Here is a 12325-nt window from a genome sequence, read left to right on the forward strand (position 1 = left end):
GAGCGGTACTATTTGGTAGATGTTTTCCTTTTATTTATTTATTTAGTTCTTAGGGTTTACTTGGTATGTATGGATGTTTATTGATCATGTATGTACTGCTCTTACTATTTGCAACGGCTTTGGCTGTTGCGTGCACCGGCTCCTCAGAGTGAGGAAGCAAGTAGTAGTAGCTGTTGATAATTTATTGTTGGCTTGTTATCTTGGCTAATCATAATGACAGGGGTCCAAATCAGGTAAGTAGAAATGGAAGCTTCTGGTGGCGGCAGCAGGTGGCAACACGCCGAGTGGAGCGAGCGAGCGAGCTTCACTCACACTCGACGCCACTCGCTGGCACGCGTTGGGCGCCCTAGCCCGGTCGTACGTAAATTTAGATTTTTATTTTGTTTGTTTCGTTATTAGGCATAAAGTGTAGGTACTGCTGTACAACATTCTCAGACCACTTGCGCATTGTATCGTATTTTTCTGAGCTTTTGTACACATTTTCATTGACTAATTAATCGGAATATACTGCTTCGGGTTCGGGAATATTGTATGAGTTCTTTTTCCTCTTTTTTTTTTTGAAACTTTTTGTCTTCCCTCTTAGTGAAGGGAAGATGGCTTGGTCACGCACGAGATACCAAACGGGCAGTGTCACGGAACGCAGCAATAGATATGCTACATAGCGACATGAGGGCGGGCGGGATATGGGTGTGGGGATTGATTGGCACGGGTAGTAGCAGTCAGCCTTCCGTGTTGACCACATGCCCTTAGCCGGCCAGAGACGAGAGGCAGGGTGAGCAGGGTCCATCATGTGTAACGGACAGACACCAAAGAGATGATGATGATGATGGTCGTCGTCGTACCGGCCACTAGGAGGACTAGTATCTCGTTTCTTTCCCGCGAGAGTTTGCTTGGCAGTACGGTCACTACCGGCCCGCCCCGCTATACCCAACTGCACGTTCTATTTTCCTACCCTTTTTCTTTTTTGCTGGAGAACATAGTACTACGTAGTATACCAGTCGCACCCGGAGGAGAAATCAATAAAATCTTGTTTTGTTGGCTGGGAAAAACAGAAGAGGAATGGTGGCGATCGCTGGTTCTAGCTTTACGCCCGTGTCAGTGACATTCACTGCCGAGTTTAGTAGGTCGCCAGGGACACGGGCTCATCGGCATCAATGGTGGCAGCGACAGCAGCCCTAGCTTTACTGCAGGAGCGGCTGGCTTCCATACCGGTGTGACCTTGGATGGCCAGGTCAGGTCAATTCAGGCCGGACAAGGCCAGCTAGGAAACAGCTTCGCTTCCTCTCTCTTTTCTTTCTTCTTTTTTCGACACGCTCTTTTCTTTCTCGGACTATGTCAGTTACTAGAAAGAGGAGAACTTGGAAATGAGGTGGGGTGAGATGACGGCCGTTTGGGCCGTAACGTCTGAGCCGAGGCACAGGCCGGCAGGGCCCGTCTGTGCCACCTTGACGGTATATAACGCGCGTCACAATAGATGCGGTAGGTGGGTGGGCCCTGTACTGTGAAAAAGCATCAGATACTGATGAAAATACACTGTGAAAGACATTACAATGTGCGAATCTTGAAGGTAAAGAACGACTCAGATAACAGGAGCATCTGAGCTCGGGCTCAGAATAGCACTTTCGAACTTGAACTCACTACTTAAGCACTCTGTATGTATACAACATTTCGTACCAAAGTAGTGTTGTGAACTGCGATGGGATGGGAGCCCACACGAGCAGGAGCAGTGCAGCGCGGGCCAAGAAAGAAAGCAACGACACCGCCACGCAACCTCCGGCCCTGCTCCTTGAGGTTACATGGGTGTCAGAACCGACCTTTACTCCTCTGCTCTCTCCTTTCTTTCCACCGTCGTCACGTCCGGCCGGCAGGCGCCCACGCCCTCCACGGCTACACCCCCTCCCCTCGTACGACAAGCTAGTAATAGTGTACGTCGTCACTTCACTTCAATGCAGTTCCTTGCCTTAAATCCGTGCTTCCACTGCATTCCAGCCCAAGCAGTGCGTACGCCACCACGACCACGCAATTAAGGCCATAAAAAAAATCACAAGAGAAGATGCAGCAAGATATCATCATAAATAGAGACACCAAATGCAGTAATCAAACAATCACATGTGTGGCCATCACTCACTCACTCGTCGATATTATAAATATATATCGAGAAAAACCACGGTCGTTCGTACAAAACTGTTTGTATGTACAGAGTAACAGAATCTCAGACACGATGAGGAACTGTCAACCTACCACGAATATGTATGTACATTTTTTTGTTTGGTCTGCTGCTGCTTGCTGTCGACGCCTCGCCACGGCGGCTTATTGTCCGAGTCTAGCACTCGTATAAAAAATAACTCCACGCACCCAACCCACGCTGGATCATGGTAATGACGATCTGCTGCTCTTGTCAAACCCGGGAGGGATCATCATTATTCAGTCGTCGGTCAGAAGAAATTGACCTGCCGGATGGGCGCCGGCGCCAGCGACCGCTTCTCCATGAGGTTCGGCTGTAGAGGGAACAGCCCGAACGGAGAAGAGCCCGGGAATCCTCCTCCTCCTCCGGCAGCTGGCAGCGTGGCGCCTTGGCTGAGTAAAGCACCAAACAACAAAGGAACCAATCATGAGTGGAGTGGGCATGGAATCTGGTCTGGTTTTGGGAGAGTTCGCAGTAGGCATTTGGGGATTTAGATATGTGAGCTGCTTACCTGTCAACCATGTACGCCTGTTGCCAGGATGGCATGGCCGGGGCTTCCCCCAAGGGGCGATGCGATGATGACATGAGTGGCCACAGCCCTGTTTTCACAAAACAAACAACCCACGTCTGAGCAGCACAGAACCATGATTGATTGTATCATAGCAATGATTACAAAGCATCTAAACATTTCAGGAAAGTTTAGTCTATTCAAGTATATATGACTTTGGTGGTTTCTTATAACAGGAATTCAAACAGATTAGTTACTGAATCTGAAATTCCGCTTCATTTTTATCCGTGTGAAGTGGTTCACAAATATCCGATAGATGATGATGCACTTGGTTGTGGTACGCTATGCATATATTTGTACGCAATAGATAGAGAACAGTTCCAAATCAAGATTTAATAACAGCGGAAAACAATGTACCTGGCTGTACAGGAGGATTCCCATAACCTGGGTATAGAAGATTTTCCTGCATGTTAGGACAAGAAAAGTTTAGCTTAAACACTAGATTTTTCACTCGAATATCTAACTCCCATGTCACAAAGAGTAACTCTCACCTCTTCTCTATGTTCTGGAACATGCTTACCAAGATCTACAAGAAAGGGAAACAATATAGAACATAAGTCAGAGGAAACAACACATTAAGCACATGTGTATATTTTTTACTTTGAAAAGAAAAATCTGTCGCATGAATGCATTTAAGCTGTTTCAACATCAATTTGCTTAATATCTTATCCCGTTTTGCTGTACAGAAACTCTGAAGCCAGTAATCATCATGTTCTGACTAGTAGTATATCACACTTGTTTCCAGCTAATACGGTTTCAACTATTAACACCCAAGAGCAACACTACAGAAGTGCAGGTTAAGGTATTCCTTCCAAGTTCCATGTACAGGTTCAATGATCGATTACTGTTTACGAACAATGGTACACACAAGATAATAACCCAAGGAATTCACCTGATACAGAGCTTGGCTTTAGGCTGAGAGTTAGATCAAGGTCATCAGATTCTTTACCAAAACACCAAAGGTCCAGTTCCAACCTTGGTGTTGCTCCTACAAAAGGAAGTGGGAGCTCGATCAGAAAAACCATAATGTATTAGATTTTCGTATTAACTTCCTAGCAAACGAATTTTGATTAGCCAACTCACTAGGCTCATTCATCTTTGGGTAGGAAGCATCATGGAGAGGTCTTGGTACCCACTTGCGCACCTAGACCACTCAAAAGTCTAAGGTACAGAGAAAAGCAAAGCAAAGTACCCGTAGACAACTCAATGTGGAAATTATTACATTAAAGAATGGATGTTGTAGTGCTTGCTCAGCAGTTGGCCTTCTTCGTGGATCCCAAGAGCAAAGTTGCTATTAAAATGATGAGAAAAGAGTAGCAGGTTAATGAGGAAAATTATTACCACATAAATAACATCAAGGACAGAAGCTGGATTATTCACAGCATTCAAACTCATAGCTATCACAATCTATGTTATAGATTACAGAGAAACATCATGACATAAGCCTTAGTACTGATACTTATACGCCAGGTGTAAGTAGAATGAACGGACATCAACTGGGGCATCTACAATTTTACACGCGCAAGGGACAACTTTGCTCCAAGACCAGAAAAAAAAAAACAGTGGTTCTTTGCCGTACCTTGATCAGGTCTAAAGCTTCCAGGGAAGCATTAGGAATAAGCTCCCACAGATTTCTTGGCGGAATCTTTGGAACAGATGATAAGTATTAGTACCACAAAAGCATTTCATCCAATGAATGTAGACACAACTCATTTTCACCTGAAAAAACTGGAAGCTACTTGAACGAGGCAGGTTCATTCCCTCTGGCCAGAGGGAGTGATCTGGGGTCCCAAGCACAGCGCATATCTTGTATAGCTGATCTGTCTCACTATGATAAAATAAAATATTAGAAAGGTAGAGCGATACAAGTAATCTCGTCTAGATTTATGCTATGAAAAGTAGAGATCAATACATACGTTTCACCAGGGAAAAGTGGAGACAGTGTAAAAAGCTCAGCCAGAATTGCACCAATGGCCCACATGTCTGTGAAAGAGCACATTTATTTATTAATGACAATATCATTCAGGCATAAAGGCTCATATGGGGAAGCTATACTGACACAACAAGATTAAACAAACAAATGATTTCATATGCAGAAATATGAAAAGGTGTCATTTATTTCTCGTGTTAGATGGAATTTACTATGTGTTACACAATTAGAAAACAAGATCAAATAAAAAATATAAGGAGTAAGCAAAAATTAATTGAAAATAATTTACAATGCAAACGGAATCCTTTTTTGCATAAACTTAAACCAATGACAGAATCATCACCTATAGAAGGTGTGTAGGCTGAAGCTTGTAGCAGCACCTCTGGAGCCCGGTACCTTGAAAATAACAAGTGAGGTTTAGGCCCATACCCAATAGAGTAACATGGCCTTTTCATACAGAAACTCACCATCTGGTAGAGACATAATCTGTGTAAGGAGGACTGGAGCATACTTCTCTTGCCAACCCAAAGTCAGCAATTTTAACAATACCGTTTGTCACCAGAAGATTTTCTGAAAGAACAGAATTCCCCTTAGATTAGTCATTTTACTGGTATAGAGGCAGCATCATTCAAACAGAATTTAGTCCACCAAATTACCAGGTTTCAGGTCACGATGAAAATATCCATTATTATGCATGTACACAAGGCCTTGCAGTATTTGGAGCATAAACTTCCGTATCTCTTCTTCAGAGAAAGGAGCACTCCTTTCTCTTATAACATCGTATAAATTACAGTCCTGGAAGGAAGAAATCAGTTACATTTGAGTAGCACAGAAGTCCAAGAGAGGAAAGGAAGTTTAAAAACTCAAAAGGCCCCAGCCGACATAAGATGAATTTCTCACATACAAATTAAGGAAAGTTAACCCAAGTAAATACAGTGACGTTAATGATCAAATTCAGACTAGTGTCAGAAATATTGGTGAATGCCAACTAGCATATGCACTACAAGACTAGTGATTATCCCTGCGATACATGTAGCCAACAATGGTTGTTACAAAAATCCACAAGAACATACCAGAGCGCAGGTAGGGATTGTTATTAATATTGTTCTTCGGCAAGTTAAACAGTAAAACCGTTGTGAAGAATAACTTAATACGTACCATGTGTTCAAAAATGAAGAACAACTCATGATTTTCCATCGTCACCTCCTTCAATTGCACAATGTTAGGGTGGTTTAGTTTCTGGAGGGCCTGCACAAGGATGGTTCTCCATTAAGACAAAATGCAAAATACACCGATACACTGACTACTGAAGAATATTATTACCTTTACTTCTCGCAGACTAATGCACTCTTCCCAGTGGTAAAACTTTCTCTTCATTTTTTTAACAGCAACCTGAATGTATTAAAAAATATATATAATAAAATTGCTAATCTCTGATAGCTAGAAGCAGCATAAGAGATACAGGTTAGGTAAACAGCAGAAAAATAAGGCTAATATGATACAGTGGAAGCATAGAAGTTACAAGAGAGTAAGAGAACAGAGTGTTTTGAGAAGTTTGCACTTACAATTTCATTTGTTTCTATATTGTAAGCCCTAAAAACGTTTCCACAAGTCCCATCACCAATCTCCCTTATTACTTTATACCTGCAAAAATTATGAAGCCTCATCAGAAACTAGTTCATGAGCCAGAAAATACACAATGGGCAAAAATAATTACAGCTCACCTTTCCATGGTCGTTAACTTCACTGACAGAGGCTTCGGCAGGAATCACTGAACAGTAACAAAACCGAGGACTGTAGAACCCGGACCACCTTTGAAGCTCATGACGGTAGTAGGTTCGCTAGTACAGGGTTGCATAAGAAGAAGAAAGGTCCAAACGGGGGTGTCAGAGCATGAATGGTTATGCATCATTATTTGCACAACTGACATGCTTGTTGCGGCTTCAGTAAAACTCAGCAACGCATCATCCAATGCATCGGCGTGGACACGCTGAAGCCATCTTCAGATCCCCCCAGCATGTTCATCGAAAAATCTGCAAGAGGTAGTAAAAGAAATTTTGTCTCAGTATCTGACTGTCAAGACTGTAGACAGCATTGCACATCCATTAGCGAGCAATTTAGCCATACGGCCATGTATGAGCAGATGCAGCCAACTAGCCAAGAAAGTAAATCTAGCACACAAATAATAGCCTGTACCATGCCGTGGAAAAAGTCTGTTTATCCTTTTTGGAGCCAAACAGAGTTTCTGTGTTAGATATCATCAATCACCAACAGACTTGACAGAAGCGACTAACCATTTCCCAACCAACTGAAGTCGTAACAAAGAAACACGTGATGGACGCAGCAAAATAAAGGATGGAACAGTGGCCACTATCAGACAAAAGCGAAACGGATCCTCGAGAAACAAATCAAACTAGGCACTCAATCAAAACAAAATAATGGCGGAGATGACTTCCGCGCGAAGGGTACTACGAATCGACGCGCCATGAACAGTCATTCTGGCGCGCAGGCCCAGAGATCTACTCTGGAAGGTTCGAGGAGAAGGCCACAAATTAGGTACCAACCAACGCATTTAAAACAGGCAGGGCTGCGGAAGGACGATGCGGACGGGGAGAGATGTTGGCCCCTCCGCAATTTGCGGCGGAATCAGTTGAATCGCAACGAAATCCCCAAACCGAAGGGCTAGGCGGAGGCAACGTCGAACGAGGCAAACTCTAACAAACCCGTAGATCACAGCGACTGAACGCCGCGGGATCACAACCGAAAAGCTGTGGCGCGGACGCCACATTCTCCAATTCCTCACGCCACCTCGAGGATTGCAACCAGAAGTAAAACAAATCCCCAACTCGGCCGAGAAACCGATCTGAGCTGGAAACAGCGGCAGAAATTAATCAAACCGAAACGCAACCCACACTAGGCCGCCTCGACGGAGAGGAATCGCAGCGGAAACCCCTGGAAAAATCCGCGCAATCCCCCCGCAGCAGCCGCAAACTCAATTCGCCTCGGACGATTTGGGACGAAGGAACGGCGCCCGCGCTGCCCGGCGGGGGCCTCGTAAATCACGGAGGAAGACGGGAGGGGGGAGGACGGAGTGGAGGGGAATTCACCATGATCGGCGGCAGCATTTACGGGGGGGCCGCGGCGGAGGGAGCCTCCCGTGTGGGGATCGCGGGCGGGCGGGCGAGGCTTGGGAGGGAAGGAAGGGAGGGAGGGACGATAAACTTGGCGAGGTGGGGAAACGCAACGAGGGGCGAGGCGAGCTGGGCAAAAAAAGGAGGGGAAAAAAGGGAGAGGAGAAGATATCGCGACGCGGCAGTGCGAGCCGGGGGCGAGGCGCGGGCAATGACGGTTTTGCCCTCCCGTGGCGCGGGGAATCACGGGCGGAGCCGGCGGGGCTCGTGGCGGGGGGCGGGCCGAGCGGATAAGCGCGCCGGGGGTAAGAGGGTCATTTTCACGGTGGGGCCCGTGCGCCCGGCCGCGCTGCCGCCCGCTAGGTGCACCAACCGGCCAGCCGTGGACGCCCAAGGGGAAAAGGGCAGCGAGCGAGCGAGCGGGTTTGAAAATGTCGTCCCGTGCCGTCGTGCGCTTGACGACCCGTGGTTTACGCGGCCTCTTGTTTATTACGGCCTTGCGGGAGTGAATGCACGCGCGATCCGTGGGGGGTTTTCATGGGGGCTGGATTTGATTTGGTTTGATTCGAATTCCACGGAATGGGATCCAGTTGTTGTATTTTTTCTATCTTTTTCGCTGATGTGCGTAGTATTCTTGGGTTGATCCGTCCGTTTAAAGGTACATAGACGCGTCTTCTGGGAGGTGTGCATGCACCATGCTTGCCATGTGTGTTTCCTCCAAGCACGCAGATGGCCAAGGTAGGGCAGTATGGGCGTATTTGGTTGCCGTGTGCAACACTTCCTGCATCGCATACACTTCTCTACTCAGTCTGCCTATGCAAATGCAGCCTCAAATGCATCATATGCATGTTGTTTGGTTGCCTGCATGCCCTTTTACCTGCAGGCAGCTAAACCACACTGCCTGGTGTTTGGTTGCCTGCATGTTAGTCCACAAACCCAAGGCATGGTATTTGGTTATATGCAAAGCCTGATGTGTGGTAACCTCTTTGGCTAGTTGGTGAGGTTACCACCATACTTCGGCAGCACACATCATAAGCACAACAGACTATAAACAGAGCATCAACTAGCATAATTCAGATATAAGCAATACCGCAGATATAACAGTTCAATGCATAAACCATCAACTAGCATAATTCGATAGTATGCTCCAAAGAGGTGGCCCGGCCCTACTCCTTGGCGGCGAAGGCGTCATTGTGCTTCCCGCACTTGTTGACGACCTCAATGCCATCGTCGTCGAAGATGATGACCTTGAGGGTGTCGGGAGTGAGGAGCTTGAAAGTCACCGTGTAGACGATCTTGATCTGATGAACGGCTGCGTAGGTGGCCCAACCCTGATCCAGGGTCACCCTGCCGTTCATCAGCTTGACCGTCACCTTCCAGGAGCAGCCGGTGTTGTTCCTGAGCTTGAACTCCGTCAGCACCGCGACGAAGTGCTTGGTGAAGTCCAGGGGCATGGGGATGCACTCAAGGTTCGGTGCAAGGATGACCTTGCAGAAGTGAGTTGGGCCATCCTCCTGATGGTAGTGGCCGTAGTTGCGCCGCATGTTGTCGGGGGGCTCCTCCATGCCCTCGTCGTCGCCACCCTCAGACGTCTTCGGGTCTTCCTCGGCGGTGGGCGGCAGCTCAACCTCGTCGGGCATTGGGTGAAGGGGCTGCTTGCCATTGCTGTCAACGGCCGGGAGCACCTCCGTGTCCTCGATGTGCACACAAGTCATGGAGTCAGGCATTGCACAGAGTTCATGGCTAATTCAAGAGCTTGTCGTTAAAACGCCATGACTGTCACTCTTCTCCTCCTCTCCACCCCCCCTATATTTACTCACCCTGCCCACCACTATTTACCCACCCCCTCTCTTCTCTCACTGTCAACCGTCTTCCTCCCCATCGCCATGAGCTCTAGCTCCAGCATCAACGCCAACCCCTTCCCTTGGGGTATTGGCTGGAGGGCCTTCTTCCTCGAGTGGACGGCTGGTGACCGGACCAAGTTCGAGAACACCATGGAGGTGTGCTCGAACTTTGGCTCCATGCCGGACATGCAGAACGAATCTAATGCCGTGCTCATGAAGGCCACTAAAGAAGAGCTGAAGACTCTGATTCCTGACCCAACGAATGGCGCGATGGCAGTTGACATCATTCGCTGGGCCATGAATCAGGCCATCTCCGACGACCCTAAACAAATGAAGAAGTGGTGCAAGTACAAGACCTACTGGGCTCCTAATGACCGACGTGCCGTAGTGTACTGGGAGACGGCTATCGCGCCGCCGGCGGTCATCGGTGGGGAGCCTAAGGAGGAGGAAGAAGAGGCGGTGCACATGCCAGCTAGGGCGCCGGAGCCAGTCCGTCCTACCTGGCAGATCGACCTCGACTCCGCCAAGGACGATGAGGACGACCCGCCGGCCCGCACGGCGATGAAGAAGAAGATGAAGGCCAGCGGCTCGACCAGCCGCTCCGCACGCCGGTGACGACCGCCGCGGTCAGCCGGTGTCCGTTCTGTACCCCCTTCCCCCCTATTCCCCTATCCTCCAATCCCGAAATCTACCTTATGCATTCCGATCTTGCATGTATGAACTCGTATGAACTGTTATGAACTAGTATGAACTACCCCTATGCTTATCTACCTCTATTCCCCATTCCCCTCCGCCGTGGATCGAATCTATCGCCACGGATCGAATCTAGCGTGCATGTCGAAGAGAGAGAAGTGCTTACCGCCATTGATGGCGTCTGGTGGTCTTCTTCCTCTGCTCCGACCCACCGCCGCCGGTGAGAGTTGAGAGAATGGGGAAGAGTGGGGAGAGGGAGCGGTGAGGGGCGGCGAGGCTAATAACTGTCGGTGCTTCGGAAGCAACACGGCTTCTCGAGGGTGGCCGCGCGCGTGCAGCCGCACGCGCCCACGTGCACCGCTTGGGCCTGGCCCTGGAGGAACTGCTGATTCGTGCATTTCCAGCGAGGCAGGCCTAGAGCTGCTTTAAACATCATGCTATGCAGGCCCAATAGTAAAACTAGGCAACCAAATAGCCCACACTCATCCTGCGCGGGCCTGGTTGGGCTCGATGCGGGCAACCAAACACGCCCTACATGATCTTCATCAAGAGTGATGGCAGCCAGCCACCGTGCCGCCATTTGAAGCGTGTTTGGATGTTGTAGCAACTTTTTGCCTGCATTGCATGCTTAACCCAATTGAGTCCGGCTGAGGGGAAATAGTTAAAAAATAAAAATCCTTGGGCGGCACCTCCTCGGTCGTGTGCGGCACCACGTCCTTGCCCTTGTTCTCGGACTACACCACCTCCTCGGCCGTGTGCGGCACCACCTCCTTGTTGGGGAACGTAGTAATTTCAAAAAAATTCCTACGCACACGCAAGATCATGTGACGCATAGCAACGAGCGTGGGGGGAGTGTGATCTACATACCTAGTAGATCGACAACGGAAGCGTTTGGTTGATGTAGTCGTACGTCTTCACGGCCCGACCGATCAAGCACCGAAACTACGGCACCTCCGAATTTTAGCACACGTTCAGCTCGATGACGATCCCCGGACTCCGATCCAGCAAAGTGTCGGGGAAGAGTTCCGTCAGCACGACGGCGTGGTGACGATGTTGATGCACTACTGCTGCAGGGCTTCGCCTAAGCACCGCTACAATATTATCGAGGACTATGGTGGCAGGGGGCGCCACACACGGCTAAGGAATAGATCACGTGGATCAACTTGTGTGTCTCTGGGGTGCCTCTGCCTCAGTATATAAAGGACTAGAGGGGGGGGAGGCCGGCCGGCCATCAGAGGGCGCGCCAGGAGGAGTCCTACTCCCTCTGGGAGTAGGATTCTCCCCCAATCCTAGTTGGAATAGGATTCGCGAGGTGGGGAAAGAGAGAGAGAGGGGCCGGCCCCCTCTCCTTGTCCTATTCGGACAAGGGAGGGGAGGGGCGCGCGGCCCATGTAGGGCTGCCTCTTCTCTTTTCCACTAAGGCCCATTAGGCCCATTTAGCTCCCGGGGGTTCCGGTTACCTCCCGGTACTCGGTAAAATCCCGATTTCACCCGGAACACTTCCGGTATCCAAACATAGGCTTCCAATATATCAATCTTTATGTCTCGGCCATTTCGAGACTCCTCGTCATGTCCGTGATCACATCTGGGACTCCGAACAAACTTCGGTACATCAAAATGCATAAACTCATAATATAACTGTCATCGTAACCTTAAGCGTGCGGACCCTACGGGTTCGAGAACAATGCAGACATGACCGAGGCATGTCTCCGGTCAATAACCAATAGCGGGACCTGGATGCCCATATTGGCTCCTACATATTCTACGAAGATCTTTATCGGTCAGACCGCATTAACAACATACGTTGTTCCCTTTGTCATCGGTATGTTACTTACCCGAGATTCGATCGTCGGTATTCCAATACCTAGTTCAATCTCGTTGCCGGTAAGTCTCTTTACTCGTTCTGTAATGCATCATCCCGCAACTAACTCATTTAGTTGCAATGCTTGCAAGGCTTTAAGTGATGTGCATTAC

The 12325-nt window shown here is 48.5% G+C and overlaps 1 protein-coding gene across 1 annotated transcript; it reads right to left on the minus strand.

Annotated features, from left to right (window-relative positions):
• Window positions 1–2112: 2112 nt before the first annotated feature.
• On the minus strand, window positions 2113–7955 carry LOC125511304 (cyclin-dependent kinase F-3). The gene is made up of 18 exons (XM_048676637.1): window positions 7791–7955; window positions 6408–6716; window positions 6249–6327; window positions 6007–6075; window positions 5842–5931; window positions 5340–5478; window positions 5151–5253; window positions 5027–5079; window positions 4670–4736; window positions 4473–4581; window positions 4333–4398; window positions 3976–4044; window positions 3837–3897; window positions 3646–3741; window positions 3245–3279; window positions 3111–3156; window positions 2697–2784; window positions 2113–2577 (listed from the first exon to the last, which is right to left on the minus strand). The coding sequence occupies exons 2-18, from the start codon at window positions 6413–6415 to the stop codon at window positions 2436–2438; spliced, it is 1320 nt and encodes a 439-aa protein (XP_048532594.1). The 5' UTR covers window positions 6416–6716; window positions 7791–7955; the 3' UTR covers window positions 2113–2435.
• Window positions 7956–12325: the final 4370 nt, after the last annotated feature.

Source organism: Triticum urartu, chromosome 5 (genome assembly GCF_003073215.2).
Source record: "Triticum urartu cultivar G1812 chromosome 5, Tu2.1, whole genome shotgun sequence".
NCBI lineage: Eukaryota > Viridiplantae > Streptophyta > Magnoliopsida > Poales > Poaceae > Triticum > Triticum urartu.

Excerpts from the sequence above, each read along its gene's own strand:
- LOC125511304 (XM_048676637.1), bottom strand. Across the intron at positions 5,080-5,150 it reads GATTATGTCTCTACCAGATG|GTACCGGGCTCCAGAGGTGC; the intron begins GTGAGTTTCTGT and ends GTTATTTTCAAG. Across the intron at positions 4,045-4,332 it reads AAGCTTTAGACCTGATCAAG|CAACTTTGCTCTTGGGATCC; the intron begins GTACGGCAAAGA and ends TCATTTTAATAG.